The following is a 19549-nucleotide window of genomic DNA, read 5'->3' as shown; positions in this document are numbered from 1 at the left end:
GTTAAAGAGGTAATGTAATTATTTAATTTATTATTATTATTATTTTTTATTATTATTCGAGATATAAAATAAAAAATAATAATTTTTTCTTCAGTTTCGATAGAATCCACAGTATTTTTGCGTAGAACTCCTTTTCGCGTGGGCGGCCTTCGGCCGCGCTTCAAAAAAATAACCCTCATCAGTCTATTTGGAAAGCAGAATTTTAAAAAGCAGAATTTTAAAAAAGCAGAATTTTAAAAAGCAGAATTTTTTTGCAATTTACAGAATTTTGTAATACAGAATAATGACACGCTCTGATTTCTATAATTTCTTTTATATTTTAATTTTTTTAATTTCCGCATTTAAAAGATTTCTTTAATTTTTTTATATTCTAATTTTTTTTTTAATTTCAGTTTGAAAAAGATTAAAAAATTTTTCATTATAATTTTTTGAATTTCCATTTTACATAGATTTTTTTTTTAATTTCAGTTTTCAAAAACTTTCTTTAATTTTGTTCTTAATTTCAGTTTTAAAAAGATTTCTTAAATTTTTTTTAATTTCAGTTTTAAAAAGATTAAACAAAATTTTATTTTAATTTTTTGTATTTCGGTTTTAAAAAGATTTTGTTTTTAATTTCAGTTTTTAAAAGATTTCTTTAATTTTTTTATATTCTAATTTTTTTCTTAAAGATTTCTTAAATTTTTCGATGTTTTTTTTTTTTTAATTTCAGTTTTAAAAAGATTAAAAAATTTTTTATTTTAATTTTTTGAATTTCGGTTTTAAAAAGGTTTTTTTTTTAATTTCAGTTTTTAAAAGATTTCTTTAATTTTTTTTTATATTAATGTTTTTTTTTAATTTCAGTTTTAAAAAGATTAAACAACTTTTTATTTTAATATTTTTTTATTTTTAAAATAAATTTTTTTTTTTTTAATTTCCGTTTTGTAAAGATTTTTTTAATTCTTTTATATTGTTTTTTAATTTTTTTATTTTTATATTTTTATAAATTTTTATTTTTTTATTCTTACATTTAAAATTTTTTTTTATTTTTTTAATATTTGTTTTATATTTTGCTAACTCCAGCTAGTTTTATTTTTAATTTTTTTCTTAACTTTTTATGGTTTTCTTAACTTCCAACACTTTCGCACAAATTTCATCTCAAGTTCGGAAAATTCTCGTGTCACAGTATTTAAAAACACTGCCTTTACTCATGAAAACGAAAACAAATAAATATTGGCAGCTTTTTACCAATTTAATAAAATCTTAAGGCTTTTTAGCTTTGTAGCTTTAAGCATTAAAAATAAATTTTTTAGCCTTTTCTAAACAACGACTTTTAGAAAAATTATAATTTTGAACTAACTTGCAACGCAGTCTGCTGAGTAGGAAAAAGTTTAAAAAAATATACATTTTTTTTATCCTTTTCCTCCATTTTCTTGTGTTTAGAAATAAAACTACGCCAAAGAAATCAAAAAGTGCACTGAGATTTCTTTAGCTGCTAAAAATAAATGTAAAATAAATGTCAAATGATGTTTGTAAAATAAATAGAAAATAACAAATTAAAAAAAAATCGAGGTAACTGTAACTAAATTATAATTAAAAAAAAATATTCTTATTAGAAAGCTGCAGAACAAAGTTTGTTGAAACTAGAAAAATTTTCATGTTCGCAATTTAATTGTCAATTGTGTGTGTGTGTGTATGTTTCAAATGTCTTAAAACAATTTGTCTAGCACCACTCGAGGGAGTTTTATTACTTAAAAATTAAAAAATTAAAATAAACGCAGTAATAATTTCCCTTCATTGATTTACGTTTGGGCAAATAAAATCCTACACAGCTCCCAACGCTCCTTCCACAACACATAAACTTTGCGCATATTTAAATAATTATCGAAATGTAAATTCGCAGCATTTTTGCGTCTCGTCTGCAATTAAAAATTTATTAAAAAATACCCAACATATACATATACACTTACATGCATATACTGAACTATATCAAAAATGAAGAAGAAGAAGACGTAACTCTTAATGTATTTTGCTAGCTACTAAACGTCAATCTGAGTGTGCTGGAAATTCTACTTTTGAATGTATTGCAAAAAACTAGAAATAAAAAAAGAAAAATGCATACACATCAAAATATTGTATAATTAATTACTATTAGGCTTAAAGTTATTGAATTGTGTTATATTAAATAAAATAATAATAAAAAACGCAACCTATATACATACATACGTAGCTACATATATGAAAATGAGCACTTATGGAAAGTGAAACTGTACATTAAATTATAACTACAAGAAAAGTGATGACACAAATAAACTACTTTTTCATAAAAATTAATGTAATAAAATATCGATCTTTTTCATTTTGGTAACTACGTATTTTCGGCTCGGAACGGAAACAAAAGCGTCAAATTTCGCTTTCTTTGGTTATATCGGGTGTTGTTGTTGTAGCAGTAAGATAAGCCCCGGCAGTGTAGAGTGTATCATCGGTCGTCTTCGTCAGGTTCATCTAAGGGTAGGCCCAGGAAACATGCTGTTTCGACAGGTACGGTCCAGAGGGAGAGCTGTGTTAGATGAGTGGGTTTTAAAGGGCATGCGAAAAGGTGGTTAGTGTCGTGCGAGGTGCCTTCACATGCTGGACATATGTTTGGTATATCGGGGTCAATTCTGGAAAAGTAGGAGCTTAACCTGCTACACCTTCTAAGCTGGAGCTCTTCATGGTTGGACTCCGATTATTGAATTCACTAGACGGGAGCTTATGAAGGTGGTAACAGACTCCCGGTGAATGTCGTTTAATCTCTGTCCGGTTCAGTAGGTGTCTGTTTGTTTTGTCCTGGATCTCGTCGACGTAGTGTAGTAGGTCTCTCCTGACGTGCCTGGGAGGCGGTTCTGGCTCAAGCAGGTGTCTGCAAGGGTGGAACCTACGGTGGCACCCTAACAGGAGCAGTTTGTTATGCTCCTTAACCCTTCGTTAGGCACGTGGATTTTTGTAACGTGGTTAGGCACGTGGTCTACAATCGTAGACCATTTTAATATTATGACTAAAAGTGTCATTCATTTGTGTTTCTTAATAATACTTCATAAGTATATTCTGTGATTTAATGTGAGGAATATAAACTAATATTTTCACTAAAATATTTGTGTATCTTCTGTAAATTCAATAAAAACATGAATGTATGTGTTTTTTAACATTTATTGCAGTTCATAAAAGTTTTTTCTTATATCTAATGGACGATTTATAAAAGAGTTTTTATTATTCGTAAAACTTAAAATAAAAATATGTAAAATTCACTTCTTTAAATAAAAAAATAAAAGTTCAGTACAAAACTTATATGTTGTGGTTTCTGAAAACTGCTTATATTTCCTCACTGAGACATTCCGTGCAGCTTTCCCTCATATGATTTTTGCAAGCAAATCTGCCGCATTTAGTACACGACTTTCGGGATGATTTGTTCATATTGCGAGGGCAAATATGACAACGTTTGACATAGTTACTTGGTGATTGAGTGGGTTGTGGTGCAGCGCTTGGGATGCCAAGAAGGTTGTGGGCTCGCTGCCTCATTTCCCTGGGTAGTCGAGGATTCTTTGATCTAACTTTAATTTGTGGTCGAATGAGCTCCCAAGCGCATTTTTCAAGAAAATCACTCCGTTTTATATTATTTTGGGGACTATTTGCTTTATATACACAAAGAGCGTTTATACCAGAGATATTTAGTAAATTGTAAAATATTACCATTGGCCAAAGACACGTATTCCTTGCAACATTATATTTCTGACATAATTGGTCCACAAGATCTACACCAATTTTTGTGTGATTATAATCGGTTATCATATTGTAATTGGTTTTTTTTTTCATCGTTTGTTTGCTCATCTATTGCGTTATCATGGTGCATAGATTATATCAGGATCACTGACCGGTTTTTTTCGGGCAGTACGACACTAGTGTACAATTTTCTTGGAAACCAAAAATACTTGACTTTTCTTTACGATTCTTCCCGGGAAGGAATTCTTTGGGAACTTCGCGTTTATTTTTTCTCACAGTTCCCAAATATGTAAGCTTTTTCTTTAGCAAATTATTAACCAACGATAAGCTGCTGAGCCAATTGTCACCAGTAATATTGCGATTAGTTCCTGCGACTGGCTCTACCAATCGAAGAGTTATCTCTTCCGCACTATTGCTAAGTTTGTATGGTCCGTCCGGCTGAGTTCCCACATCTCTTCTTCTTCTTAATTGGCGCGATAACCGCTTACGCGATTTTGGCCGAGTTTAACAAAGCGCGCCAGTCGTTTCTTTCTCGTGCTAACCGGCGCCAGTTGGGCACACCAAGTGAAGCCAAGTCCTTCGCCACCCGATCTTTCCAACGCAGAAGAGGCCTTCCTTTTCCTCTACTACCACCAGCTGGTACTGCATCGAATACTTTCAAACCCGGAGCGTTTGTATCCATTCGGACGACATGACCCAGTCAACGTAGCCGCTGGATCTTTATTCGCTGCGCTATGTCTATGTTGTCGTAAAGCTCATACAGCTCATCGTTCCATCGCCTGCGATATTCGCCGTTGCCAACGTGCAAAGGTCCAAAAATCTTACGCAGAATCTTTCTCTCGAACACTCCAAGCGTCGCTTCATCGGATGTTGTCATCGTCCAAGCTTCTGCGCCATACGTCAGGACGGGCATGATGAGAGTCTTGTAGAGTGTTAGTTTTGTTCGTCGAGAGAGGACTTTACTGCTCAGTTGCCTACTTAGTCCAAAGTAGCACTTGTTGGCAAGAGAGATTCTACGTTGGATTTCAAGGCTGACATTGTTATCGATGTTAATGCTGGTTCCTAAATAAACGAAGTCTTTTACAACCTCGAAATTATAACTGTCTACAGTGACGTGGGTGCCGATACGCGAGTGCGCCGACTGTTTGTTTGAAGACAGGAGGCACTTCGTTTTGTCCTCGTTCATCACCAAACCCATTCGCTTTGCCTCTTTATCCAGTTTGGAGAAGGCAGAACTAACAGGTCGGTTGTTAAGGCCGATGACGTCAATATCATCGCCATACGCCAACAATTGTATGCTCTTATAAAAAATTTTGTCTAAGCGATTAAGTTATGCGACTCGTATGATCTTTTCCAGCATCAGGTTAAAGAAGTCACACGACAGCGAGTCACCCTGTCTGAAATCCTGTTTGGTATCAAACGGCTCGGAGAGGACCTTACCAGTTCTGATGGCGCTGCTGGTATTGAGTAACGTCATCTTGCATAACCGTTTTAGTTTTGCGGGGATACCAAATTCAGACATCGCGGCATACAGGAAACTTCTTTTTGTGCTGTCGAATGCAGCTTTGAAGTCCACGAAAAGATGGTGTGCGTCGATTCTCCTCTCATGGGTTTTTTCCGAGATTTGGGGTATTGTGAATATTTGGTCGATGGTAGACTTTCCAGGTCTGAAGCCACACTGATAAGGTCCAATCAGTTGGTTGACGGTGGGCTTCAGACTTTCTCACAATACGCTCGCTAGAACCTTATAGGCGATATTTAGAAGACTAATCCCGCGGTAATTGGCACAAATTGCAGGGTCGCCCTTCTTATGGATTGGGCAGAGCACACTTAAATTCCAATCGGCAGGCATGCTTTCATCCGACCATATTCTGCATAGGAGCTGATGCATGCACCTTACCAGCTCCTCGCCGCCATGTTTGAATAGCTCAGCCGGCAGTCCGTCGGCGCCCGCGACTTTGTTGTTCTTTAGCCGTGATATTGCTATTCTCACCTCGTCATGGTCGGGTAACGGAACTACAATTCCGTCGTCATCGATTGGGGTATCGGGATCATCACATTCTCTACGACATGCGCAGCTGTCACTGTTTAACAGGTTCGAGAAGTGTTCCCTCCATAATTTAAGATTGCTCTGTACGTCAGTCACCAGATCGCCGTCTTTGTTCTTACAGGAAAACGCCCCGGTCTTAAAACCTTCTGTAAGCCGCCGAACTTTCTGGTAGAATTTTCGGGCGTTGTTCCTGTTGGCCAGCATCTCAAGCTCCTCGCACTCACGTATTTCGGCCTCTCGTTTCTTCTGTCGGATAATACGTCTCTCTTCCTTTTTCAGCTCTCTGTAGCGATCCCACATGGCTCGCGTTGCGCCCGATCGCAGCGTGGCTCTATAGGCGGCATCTTTTCTTTCGGCGGCAGCATGACATTCCTCGTCGTACCAATTGTTTTTTCGGGCTCGCCGGAATCCGATTTCTTCTTCGGCGGCGGTACGTAGGGAACGAGAAATGTTGCTCCATTGCTCGTGCATGCCGGTTTGTTGGGCAGTGCTCTCTGAGAGCAGGAGTGAGAGTCGAGTGGCGAATCTTCTGGCTGTCTGTTGTGATTGCAGCTTTTCGATGTCGAACATTCTTTGCGTAGGTAGATGCACGTTTTTTGCTGCACAGAGGCGGGTGCGCAGTTTGGCTGCAACAAGTTAATGATCCGAGTCGATGTTGGGTCCTCGGATCGTACCTACTTCTAAACCGCTAGAAGCGTGTTTTCCATTTGTCGCTACGTAATCGATCTGGTTTCATGTTTTTCGATCAGGAGACAGCCAGGTAGCTTGGTGTATCTTTTTGTGCTGGAATCTGGTGCTGCAGACTACCATGTTTCGGGCCCCGGCGAAGTCGATCAGCCTCTGTCCGTTACCGGATGTTTCGTTGTGCAGGCTGAATTTTCCGACTGTGGGACCAAAAATTCCTTCCTTGCCCACCCTGGCGTTGAAGTCGCCAATCACGATTTTTATGTCGTGGCGGGGGCAGTGCTCATACGAACGCTCCAAGCGCTCATAGAAAGAATCCTTGGTCGCATCGTCCTTCTCTTCCGTCGGGGCGTGGGCGCAAATTAGCGAGATGTTAAAAAATCGCGCTTTGATGCGGATTGTTGCGAGACGCTCGTCCACCGGAGTGAACGACAGTACTTGGCGACGAAGTCTCTCTCCCACAACAAATCCGACACCGAATTTGCGCTCCTTTACATGGCAGCTGTAGTAGACGTCGCAAGGTCCTATGTTTTTCTTACCTTGCCCCGTCCATCGCATCTCTGGGATGGCAGTGATGACAGCCTTTACTCTCACGAGGACATCAACCAGCCGGGCAGAGGCACCTTCCCCATTAAGGGACCGGACATTCCAGGTGCATGCCCTCAAATCGTATTCCTTATTTCGTTTGCAGGGGTCGTCATCAGTGGTGGAAGTTCTCATCCGAGGCTTTGCTGCTGTTTTCATTGGGGGGACTTTTTAAGTGGCGGGTCCCAAACCCAGCGCACAACCAGCTATGCTGGGATGCTTCGCCTTCTCACTTTAGCTCACTCCCGAACGGGTGTTCGAAAGCTAACCAGAGGATACGTGGGCTAATCCCGGACGTTGTGAGCTGCTTGAACCATATGTAGAAGAATCGTCCTGGCCACTCCCAAGTGAATGGCGATCAGTAACTTTCCCCACTTGCGTGGACTTCTACACATGGAACCATCCATTCCCACATAAGTTTCCAAATTAAAAGTGTAAGACGTTTTTGCATCCACCATCGCGAAATTTTTAATGCCAAACTTGGCCGGCTTACTAGGAATGTATTGCTTAAACGCGCAACGTCCTCTAAATGCTAATAGTTGTTCATCCACAGTAAGAAACTCACTACCAATAAAATTACTTTGAAAGTTAACCAGGAATACTTCAAAAAGTTCTCTTATAGGCGCCAATTTATCAATTGCTCTTCTCTGCTGTCTTGTATTGATGTCATCAAATCGCAGGCATCTTACCAGAAATCGAAACCGTTTCTCGCTCATCGCTAGGTAGCACGATTCAACACCGTTTCCTTGGGAATTATCCCAAATTTTATGAAGATTTTTCTCGAGCTTCTAAGAGCGCCAATCAAAAACAAAATGCCAATGAAAGCGCGAATTTCGGTGTCATCGGTTTCTCTTGCATCTTGATTCATTCTTCTTGAAAGTTAACCCGTACTTTTTGAATATACAAATTTGTGGAAACGGTTATTATTCTTATAACCGAATCATTCACAAATAAATTTAGGCACTCAATTTCATTTTTCAACATTGCGCGCATTAACTTTTGTACCCGGCAAAAGTTTGTTTTATTGTGCAAACCAATACGAACTTGCAAATTGGGTCTGGTTTTCTTCCACTTAGTGACATTGTCTTTTCCTAAATAGAAATTTTGGGGATGAGATGCACCAGAATCGTCTGAGAGAATTTCATCATCGCTTGATCCTTCTAGTTCCGATTCGGTCTCGTGGTCACTCTCTTCAGCAGCATTCACATTGATATCCGTATCTTCGTCAACCTCCGTCTCGTTTTCTTCATCCATAGCACTTTCTTCACTACTTGATAGTTCTTTCCCATACTTCAGGATTTTTGCTGCTTTCCAATCGCCTTTTTTTGGAATCAGACATAATATTATCTGAAACTAATTAAATTAGCACACTTTTGTAAAAAAAAACTTACCTGAACTTAATTCAAATATTTAATATATCAAGTAATATTGCCGCAAGAAAAAGTAACGTCGTTAGTCACGTGGTCTACATATGTAGACCAGCACTGTTCAGACCTTGATAAAATTTACAACTGCACGTCAAACCCGCACTGAATGCACTAATTGGATAAAGAGATTAATTATAAACAGCTATTAAAAAGCTTAGGTAATTTAAGAGACAAATTTAAGGAGTTGCACGACTTTGAAAAGAAGTGGTCTACGATTATAGACCACGTGCCTAATGAAGGGTTAACAGGTAGCATGTTAGCCTCCTTGTGAAGGTGTTGTATAGGAGACAACAGGCGGCAGCCCGTCGCTGTCCGAATGGCAGTGTTTTGGGATGTCTGGAACTTTATCCACTGCGTGTCACTGGTTCCAGGCGACCAGACAGGCGCAGCATAGTTTAGAACCGGCCGGCCAATTGCCTTAAATGTCGATAGCAACAATTCTGTGTCTTTGCCCCAAGTGCTGCCGGCAAGCGATTTGAGGACCTTGTTGCGATTTTGGACTTTAGTGGCAATTGCGGTTGTGTGCGCAGAGAAGAAGAGCAAACTGTCAAAGGTTACACCCAAAATTTTGGGTTAATTTACCGTTGGAATTGGTGTGTCATCGACTTTTACTTTGAGATGCAGTTTGACCTCCTTTGTCCCGGTGGTAAAGAGGGTCGCCGTGGACTTAGTGGGGGAAAGTTGGAGATTCTTCGCAGTGAAAAAGCGAGAAAGGTCGGTGAGGTAGTTGTTCCCTTTGGAGCACAGGCCATCGATGTCATTGCCCGTCGTACAGTCGTCAGCGTATGTGGGCAGGGAGACTCCCTCTGGTGGCTGGGGGAGTTTCGAGATGTAGAAGTTGAACAGCAAGGGTGAAAGGGCACCACCCTGCGGAACTCCTTGCTTAATCTTCCTCTGCTTAGATGTATGGTCACGAAAAATCACTGACGAGTGACGACCGCTCAGATAGTTGGCGGACCACCTCTTCAGCCCTGGCGGGAGTGTCGACTGATAAATGTCATCTAGTAGCGTGGAATGGCTGACTGTGTCGAAAGCCTTTTTTAGATCCAACCCTAATAGGACAGTCCTCTCGCAGGGGCGGTTTCGGTTAAGCCCGCGGTATATCTGGGCGTTTATGACGATGAGTCCAGTGGTTGTGCTATGCACTCGACGGAAACCATGATGCTGTGGGGCTGGGGCCACGTATTTCGTAAAGAGTGGGAGTAGGAGAGCTCCAAGTGTCTTCACTACTGGGGAAAGGAGAGTTATCGGGCTATAAGATTCCCCTTGGTTGGCGGGTTTCCCAGGTTTCAGTAGTGGGACCACTCTCCCTGCTTTCCACTTGTCAGAGATGATGAGAGTGGCCAAGGACAGATTGAAGACCCTTGTAAGAAATCCTACTTCCGAGGGTCCCAGGTGCCTCAGCATCAGCGTCTTCAGTCTCTCGGGGCCAATGGCTTTAGATGGTTTCATTTTATTGATGGCCCCTTGAACCTCATCACTGAAGAAAGTAAGTGGCGCACTGTCGTTCGTCAGTTTGTGCAGCCGTTTGGCGGCACGACGCTTGGTTCTGTCGGCCGGGGGATGCAGTGTAAAAAATCGGCTAAAATTGCTCGCGCTTCGCTTCGGGTCCGACGAAGTACAACCGTTGAAGGTGATTGCCACCTTGTCGTTGTGCTTCGTCAGGTTCGACAGAGACCTAACGGTGGACCAGAGCTTACTCACACCAGTGGTGAAATTGCAGGTCTTCAGGTGCTCAACCCATTTGGTCCGCTTATGTTGGTCTACCAGTTGCCGGATCTCCAAATTGAGATCCCTTATGCGGGGATCCCCGGGATCGACCTGACGTAAGTGGCGACGCTCTTTCGCTAAACTGGCTGCCTCGGCTGGGAAATTGGGACGAATGTCTTTGAGCCTTTTAGCGGGGATGAAGCCAGCCGCAGCTCCTATGATTCGCGGGAACGAAGTCGGCAGGTCTCTCAATCGAGATGATAATGGGTAAGTGATCTGATGCAAGCGACAGCATAGGTCGCCTCGTTATGCTATTTATCAGACCAGCGCTAGCAATTGTAATGTCAGGCGAGCTGCTGCAATTCCCACTACCCAGAGGAGCTCGGCCAAACACCCAAAAAGAGTCGATTATATATAATATTAACTCAGCTGACAGCTAAGAATGGCAAACTGTGTTGACCTTTCTGGTCTGCTTCTTTTAGACATTCCTTGTCTTCTGTGGATCTCGTGCCTGCTCTTTGTGATCCTGCAGGCATGCAAAATGCTTAGGAAACGTGGGAGCGAGAGAGACATTACAAATTTTCTCCGACAGCCAAGATGCGGCCAAGGCTCTGACGACGCCAAGGAGCAATAAACTTCTGTAAGCAGGAGATCAGATCTTTTGGCAAGTAAGGACTCAGAAAGTCTTGGGGCCTCCACGCCATTCAATTTCTAAACTCGGAGCGATATTTACCGGTCACTGGACGAAGCTTACCCTTTTATCCTTGTGTGAAAGTAATACAGAATTAAGAATCCATTTACGTTTGCTCGACATGACCACCTTTTGCCCTGACTATGACCTTGAGACGGTCCATAAACGAATAGCAAGCTGTTCGAATGGGACTTGCAGGTATTTTGGCTCACTCGCAAGCAATGGCTTTTTTCTGCGTCTCGAGAATGGCGAATCTTTTGCTCTCCAAAATGGACCATAGAGAATAATCCATCGAATTCGCATCTGGTTAGTTTGAGAGCCATTGTGTGGTCGTTATGAAGTTCGGAACGTTGTGTTTTAGCCATTCTTAGTTCACTCGAGCTTTTTGAGATGGTGCCGACTCCTATTGAAATGTGCCCGGCCTGCCACTGAAATATTTGTCTGCCCACGGCTTCAAAGTAACCTCCAGAGTACTTTTCCCATAATATTTCGCATTAACCTTAACGCCAGGCCATCTGCGGTTACAGCGATCCAGACCTGTGGCGGGTGCTGCCTCCGGGTGGCCAATCGATGACTAAAATTCTCGTATTAACGGTCGGTCCAATAAACCGTATCGTTTTGGTAGTTTACGAATGGCTCAATTTGAAAATTGTTCAATACCAAAAAAAAAAAAAATTGTTCGTTCAGGCAAGCCACATCTTGACAGTGAAGCAACTATGGTCCCAATCCAGGAGCATCGAAGGGTAAATGTGTGCATCTCTATAGCAGCTGAATAAAATAAACCAAACTTGGTACACATATTGCTCCCCACTAGATTTAAAATCCAGTAAAAATTATACCCACTTTCTATGGGTGAAATGAATAACGTGAAATAAAGCAGCTCTTTCGTTTTTTCTTGCTCTTTTTTGGCTCTCTTCTGAAAAATTTTTGTATTAAAAAACGGTTCCTGGTAGAATTCAGCAGAAATTTGATTAATTACTCGTTATGAAACACAGCTACAAAGTGCAACTCTGTATGCGACTGCAGGTTTGTGCCACCGATAAATGTAAACAGAAAACAGCTGTTTTGCAGCTGGCGAGCGTGATTTCAGCACTTAGCAATCAGCGCCACACAATTCTTCTATTATTTAACTCAACTATACCAAAAATATAAATAAATGAATTAAATGTGCTTTTCATCTAAAAACTATGCTAATAAATAAATTAAGAACTTTGCGCCGTTACTGTGTGCAAGCCAGCGGCACTTTCTATGCTACAACACCAATTTTCTATGTGAATGCCGGTAAGTGGGAGGGAGTAGTCATAACGCTTCTAATTGCATTAATTTAGCATTGCTTAACCGCAGCACCACACATTGGACATTTGTACTCGGCTGTTATAACAGATGCGCTATGCCGTTATCAACGTTTGCAGCATCCTGAGGTGTCGGTGCACCTCTGCACAGGCACCGATGAGCATGGCACGAAAATTCAGCAAGCCGCAGCTGCACAAGGCGTACCAGTTGCACAATATTGCGATGATATTTCTGCACGCTACCGTCAGATATTCAAGGAGACGGGCATAGCCAACACCGATTTCATACGTACCACCGAGCAGCGCCACAAGCGGGCGGTAGCGCATTTTTGGGTGAGTAATTTATAATTAAATATTGGAAATAAAATTATAAATATATATTTTACTTTCAATTATGCACGTGCAGCGTACCTTACACTCGCGTGGTCACATCTACTCTGCCGCCTATAGCGGCTGGTATTGCGTTTCAGATGAAACTTTTCTAACTGATTCTCAACTACGTTTGGACACTGCAACCGGCGCACACTTCTCGCTCGAGTCTGGCCATCCTGTTGAATGGACTGAGGAAACCAATTACATGTTTCGTTTGTCAGATTTGCAAAAAGAGGTCATCTATTGGGTTAAACAGGGTGGTCGTATACGTCCTGCTAAGTTTGAGAAAATTCTATTGGATATGCTAAGTGAACCATTGCCGGATGTTTCTGTTTCGCGTCCTGCAAATCGTGTACACTGGGCTATTCCGGTGCCCGACGATGAAACGCAAACGGTATATGTGTGGTTGGATGCGCTTATAAATTATCTTACATCAGCTGGTTATCCTGAAAGCGCCGTGAGTAAAGTGCACATTCACATATTTGGTGATGCTATTCAAATAGCAAACACAATTTTGTTCTATTGTAGTATCGGAAGTTGTGGCCCCCCAACGTGCACGTTATCGGAAAGGATATTCTGAAGTTCCATGGCATTTATTGGCCAGCATTTCTTATTGCTGCAGGTATGTAATTGATTTTTTTAATTATTACTTAGCGGTCGCCCCTCGCCAGGCAATGACAAACCTCCGAGTGTATTTCTGCCATGAAAAAGCTCCTCATAAAAATATCTGCCGTTCGGAGTCGGCTTGAAACAGTAGGTCCCTCCATTTGTGGAACAACATCAAAGCGCACACAACAAATACGAGGAAGAGCTCGGCCGAACACCCAAAATGGTTGTACGCGCCAATTATATATATATATAATATATAATTATGAATTATATGAATAATTATATTAAATATGAAAGGCATCAGCAGCTAAGACTATCGGCCTTATCGTTTCCATGACAGCCGGTTCTACGTTACCGGAACGACCGGGATTTATATCCGGCCAAGGACTGTCACTTCAGCAGCATTCACCATATATGTATGGGGAATGTTTATGCTGCTACAACAACAACAACAACGATCAGCTTTATATTATCACTTTATACTTTATATTTTATTGCTGTTGGATGGGTCTGAATTCAAATGGTGCCGCCAGATAGATACGATAGATACTACTTCTAATATTGGCTTTGCTCTATAAACGTTAAGCTTTGACAAGACGCAACAGAAGGAATAAATTAAGATTCATTTAGCGCTTAAGGACAGTAGAGAACGTAGTCCGATATGTGGCCAGTTATTACTCACGTCGGATCAATCACATGGCAGCCAGTTCCAAGTACCGGAAGGATTCGGGTTCTTCCTGTTCAAGACTACCGCAGCAGTAAACTAGCCCTGTCTAGTGCTCTGATCCTCACTCAAGTCAGACAGTCTGCCTGGCTGTGCATCTCCTACATTACAAAACAATCTCAGGAATTCAACTGAACAATAATACAGCACCATTCCACCACACTGTGCAGTATCGTCTTATCGATGAAGGATCGACCGCAGGGACAGCACCTTAGAATGTCAAGGCATAGCTGTCCGGTCAGGCGATTCCGAGCTCGAAATATTTAATATATATATACCCCCTGTCACCTGCTGCCCGGCTGGATATCACCCTGATATAGGTGCGCTCCTCAGAGGTGAAAACCGATTGGTTGTAGGTGACTTCAATGCGCATCACGATCTTTGGCATTCAAGCCTGCCAAATGATCGTAGGGGACAACAACTGGAAGAGCAGATAGACGACTCGACATTCAGCACAGTAAACGACGACGCCCCCACCAGGGTAGTGGGCAATTGCAGCAGCTCGCCTGACCTAATAATTGCTAGCGCTGGTCTGATAAATAGCATAACGTGGCGACCTATGCTATCGCTTGCATCAGACCACCTGCCCATTATCGTCTCGATCGAGAGACCTGCCGACTTCGTTTCCGCGAATCACCGGTCCTATTTTAACTTTAAAAAAGCTAATTGGGCCGGCTTCACGGAATTCACCGAGGACACCTTCGCCGCTCTTCCCATCCCCACTGATGTGCGCGTTGGCGAACGCGCATTCCGCAAGGTGCTCACAGCTGCTGCGGCTCGCTTCATCCCAGCTGGATGCTATAAGGACATACGTCCTCATTTCCCAGCAGAAGCAGCCAGTTTAGCAACCGAGCGTGACCACCTACGCCAGGCCGATCCCGGGGATCCCCGAATAAGGGATCTTAATTTGGAGATCCGGCAACTGGTAAATCAACACAAGCGGACTAAATGGGTTGAGTACCTGAAGACTTGTAACCTCACCTCCGGAGTGGGTAAGCTCTGGTCCACCGTTAGGTCCCTGTCGAACCCGACGAAACACAACGACAAGGTGGCAATCACCTTCAACGGTTGTACTTCGTCGGACCCGAAGCGATGCGCGAGCTATTTTAGCCGGCTGTTCACACTACATCCTCCGGGCGACTGAACCAAACGTCGTGTTACCAGAAGGCTGCACAAACTGACGAACGACAGTGCGCCACTTACCTTCTCCGGTGATGAGGTTCAGGGGGCCATCAACAAATCGAAGACATCGAAAGCCATTGGCCCTGACGGACTTAACGCGCTGATGCTGAAGCATCTGGGACCCCTGGGAGTAGGATATCTCACAAGGGTCTTCAATTTGTCTCTGGCCACTCTCATCATCCCTGACAAGTGGAAAGCAGGGAGAGTGGTCCCACTATTGAAACCTGGGAAACCCGCCAACCAAGGGGAGTCTTATCGGCCGATAACTCTCCTTTCCCCAGTAGTGAAGACACTTGAGGCCCTCCTACTCCCACTCTTCACGACACACCTGGCCCCAGCCCCACATCAGCACGGATTCCGACGAGTGCACAGCACCACCACGGCACTCACCGCCATAAACGCCCAGATAAATCGCGGGCTTAACCAAAACCGCCCCTGCGAGAGGACTGTCCTAGTAGCGTTGGACCTAAAGAAGGCTTTCGATACAGTCAGCCATTCCACGCTACTAGATGATATTTATCAGTCGACACTCCCGCCAGGGCTGAAGAGGTGGTCCGCGAACTACCTGAGCGGTCGTCACTCATCAGTGATTTTTCGAGATCAAATGTCAAAGCAGAGGAAGATTAAGCAAGGCGTACCGCAGGGTGGTGTCCTTTCACCGTTGCTTTTTAACTTCTATATCTCGAAGCTCCCCCAACCACCAGCGGGAGTTTCCCTGATCTCATACGCTGACGATTGCACGATAATGGCGTCGGGCAATGACATCGATGGCCTGTGTTCCAAAGTGAACAGCTACCTCACCGACCTTTCTCGCTTTTTCACTGCGAGGAATCTCCAACTTTCCCCCACCAAGTCCACGGCGACCCTTTTCACCACCTGGACAAAGGAGGTCAAGCTGTCCCTTAAGGTAAAAGTCGATGACACACCAATTCCGACTGTGAATAACCCCAAAATTTTGGGTGTAACCTTCGACAGCTTGCTCTCCTTCTCTGCGCATACAACCGCAATTGCCACTAAGGTCCAAAATCGCAACAAGGTCCTCAAATCGCTGGCCGGCAGCACTTGGGGCAAGGACAAAGAACTGTTGCTTTCGACATTTAAGGCAATTGGCCGGCCGGTTCTAAACTATGCTGCGCCTGTCTGGTCGCCTGGTACTAGTGATTCGCAGTGGACAAAGCTGCAGACATGTCAGAATACCGCCATTCGGACAGCGACCGGGTGCCTCCTGATGTCGCCCATACAACACCTGCACAACGAGGCACTAATGCTCCCAGTTGCGGAGCACAACAAATTGCTCAGCAAGCAGTTCCTGCTGGGGTGTTACCGCAGGTTTCACCCCTGCAGACACCTGCTTGAGCCCGAGCCGCCTCCCAGACACGTCAGGAGACATCTCCTCGACTACGCTGACGAACTCCAGGACAAAACTAACCGAGACCTACTGGACAGGACAGTATTCAGACAGTCAATAAACGACATTCACCGGGAGACCGTTACCACCTTCATGAACTCCCGTCCTGTGAATGCCGTAATCGGAGTCCAACCACCACCCATTGCAGATGAAGAGCTCCAGCTTCCCCGTGAGACTCGTGTAACATTGGCACAATTACGTTCTGGATATTGTAGCAGGTTAAACTCCTACCTATCCAGAATCGACCCCGACATACCAAACACATGTCCGGCATGTGAAGGGACCCCGCACGACACTAACCACCTCTTCACATGCCCCCTCAATCAGACTCATCTAACCCCCCTCTCCCTCTGGACCCAACCTGTCGAAACAGCATGTTTCCTGGGCCTACCCCTAGATGAGCTAGACGAAGATGACAGATGATATACCTACACTGACAGGGCTAACTACGCTGTTAAAAACAACAACAACAACAGCACCATTCCGTTGTCACTTGCTCTTCATCAACGCTCGTTTAAGAGCCTATATCTTGTTTCTTCACAAAGTATATTTGGAGTGTGGAATCAGCATTTATTGGCATGCTAAATATGGCCCGTGAAACGGTTTTCGCACCAATCACGGGGAAAATATCTAAATTAGAGCATTACACTGGTTCCCACAGCGAAACTGCAATGATATTTGATTTATGAAGCGGAATTGTAGTAGCTTTGATATTAAGGACCAAACCGACCAATTTTTGTTGTTGTTGTAGTTGTAGCATTACCTTTGCCCTGTCAGTGTAGCGTAATCACCGGTCGTCTTCGTCTAGCTCATCTAACGGTAGGCGCAGGAAACTAGCGGTTTCGACGGCTGGGTCCAGAGGGAGAGGGGTGTTAGATGAGTGGGCTTAATAGGGCATGTGAAAAGGTGGTTAGTGTCGTGCGGGGTGCCTTCACATGCTGGACATAAGTTTGGTATGTCGGGGTCAATTCTGGATAAGTAGGAGTTTAACCTGCTACAATATCCAGAACGTAATTGGGCCAAGGTTACGCGGGACTCTCGGGGAGTTGTAGCTCTTCGTCTGCGATTGGTGGTGGTTGGACTCCGATAACGGCATTCGGGGGTCGGGAGCTTAAGAAGGTGGTGAGAGTCTCCCGATGAATGTCGTTTATGGCCTGTCTGTACACTGTCCGATCCAGTAGTTGTCTGTTTGTTGTGTTTGAAATCTCGTCCGCGTAGTTGAGGAAACGCCTCCTGATGTGCCTAGGAGGTGGCTCAGGCTCGAGCAGGTGTCTGCATGGGTGAGGCCTGCGGTAACACCCTAGCAAAAACTGATTACTGAGCAATTTTTTATGCTGCTGAACAGGCAACATTTGGGCCTCATCATGTAGATGTTGTATAAGTGACATCAGAAGACATCCTGTCACGGTCCTTAATGCAGTGTTTTCGCAGGTCTGAAGCTTCGTCTACTGCAAATCACTGGTTCCAGGCGACCAGACAGGCGCAGCATAGTTTCGAACCGGTCGGCCTATTGCTTTAAAAGCAACATTTCCTTGTCTTTTCCCCAAGCGCTGTCGGCGAGTGACTTGAGAACTTCGTTGCGATTCTGTACTTTCCCATGGCAGCCAGTTCTACTTACCGGAATGACTCGGGTTTTTCCCGTCCAAGGGCTGCCGCCCCAGCAAACTAGCCCTGTCTAGTGAACCGTATCCCATCTCCAAACCGACCAGTTATTTAGTTAGCCTGATCACTTCTCTGATTAATTTAGTATCATCGAAAATAGCACTGATTGTTAGGTTAGGTGAGCTTAGTTTAAATTGGCTGATAATAGGCTATAGCGGTACATATCGGCTAGTGATTGACCTATTGATATTACTCTGATACCTGAAACATTCTGAACCTCTCTGCAGAAGCTGCTGTGCCGTAATCCCTGTTGTTCTGCAAGTCTCTCGCAATGATGACCTGGCATAGAGTATCCTTATAACTATAGGTAATGCTTTTCTGGCTCCCTTGAAAAGATTCTTCGAGCGTTTCATGCTTCGTGCTGGCCTGATGAGTTCGGTTATATTGCAAGGTGTTTGTTTCAGACTTCAGGTTGCATTTATCGGGAGGAGCACGCGAATTGCTACGATGTTTAAGCTATGGTATAATATATAGAGCTGCTAGAGTGAATCGCCATAGAAATACGATTTCTAATTAAAAGAAAATTCCCATAGTTATGGTGCAATCAAGCGCTCTTGCAGGCCGTTTTATATGGCTGAATTCTGTAGATGCAAAATTTTGAGCCTAACACTTGAAAAAAACATCTTGTGCCTGGAGATTAACATTTATTTAGATCTCAACATATCCAGAATAAGAATCCATCAAATTTTAACCGAAAATTTTGAAATTTGATAAGTTATAACTCTCGAGCACCTGTACCCAATTTACTGAAACGCCTCAAAATCGCACGTTTGGCTGTTTCAGAAAAACTTTAATTTTGGTCCGTTGCAAAGAGTTCCAAAACGTTTTTTTTCCTGACGAAAAATGAAATTTAGACGGTTCTTATGGCTGTCATAAGTACTGGCGCGATAGACCTCAAATCTGAAAAACTCGCCATAAATGACATCACGGTGCTAATGAGATGGGCAACTTTTAGATGAGTTAAAATGTATCCGCTTTGCTTCATACCGACCAAGACAAATAGTGAGAAGTACATGAATCTGCTGCTTGATATACTAGTAAAAGTTGCTGGAAACGGAGAGTCCCGGACTTTTCAGTAGGACAATACAAAAATTCACACTGCGCGCACTTCAAAGGAGTTCCCTTCATTCAGAAAAAAACCGGTTTTTGAGTGGCCAGCGATCAGCTCAGGCCTAAGCCGAATTGAATACTTATGGGAGATACTTACGGGCACAATTTATAAGAATGGTCGGCAGTTTGAGACAATTCAGCAGCTCGAAGAGAATATTTTGTTCCTTCCTCAATGCTAAAACAACTTGTAGACTCCATACCAAATAACAATAATAATTAAAGTTTACAAGAAAAAAAAACTGATGAATTATCGAAATCTAAATTTCAAATTTCTATTTATTAAGAACACTATACAATAGGGCGGGTCG

The 19549-nt window shown here is 43.0% G+C and overlaps 1 protein-coding gene and 1 long non-coding RNA gene across 2 annotated transcripts in view; one reads left to right on the top strand and one right to left on the bottom strand.

Moving 5' to 3' along the window:
• Positions 1-1703: 1703 nt before the first annotated feature.
• Positions 1704-19405, bottom strand: LOC129239884 (uncharacterized). Its single transcript, XR_008581972.1, has 3 exons — positions 19339-19405; positions 1947-2070; positions 1704-1895 (listed from the first exon to the last, which is right to left on the bottom strand). It is a non-coding gene; the product is annotated as an uncharacterized LOC129239884 (long non-coding RNA).
• Positions 11977-19549, top strand: part of LOC129239868 (methionine--tRNA ligase, mitochondrial) — a 102460-nt gene continuing 94887 nt past the window's right edge. The window contains exons 1-4 of the mRNA XM_054875510.1: positions 11977-12163; positions 12227-12507; positions 12581-13003; positions 13075-13168. Coding sequence (XP_054731485.1) covers positions 12070-12163; positions 12227-12507; positions 12581-13003; positions 13075-13168 — 892 coding nt within the window. The 5' untranslated portion in view covers positions 11977-12069. The remainder of the gene's footprint in view (positions 12164-12226; positions 12508-12580; positions 13004-13074; positions 13169-19549) is intronic.

The sequence above is a fragment of the Anastrepha obliqua genome, chromosome 1 (assembly GCF_027943255.1).
Source record: "Anastrepha obliqua isolate idAnaObli1 chromosome 1, idAnaObli1_1.0, whole genome shotgun sequence".
Taxonomy (NCBI): domain Eukaryota; kingdom Metazoa; phylum Arthropoda; class Insecta; order Diptera; family Tephritidae; genus Anastrepha; species Anastrepha obliqua.
The sequence above is the reverse complement of the archived record's forward strand: the minus strand, read 5'-3'. Positions and strand labels throughout refer to the sequence as shown.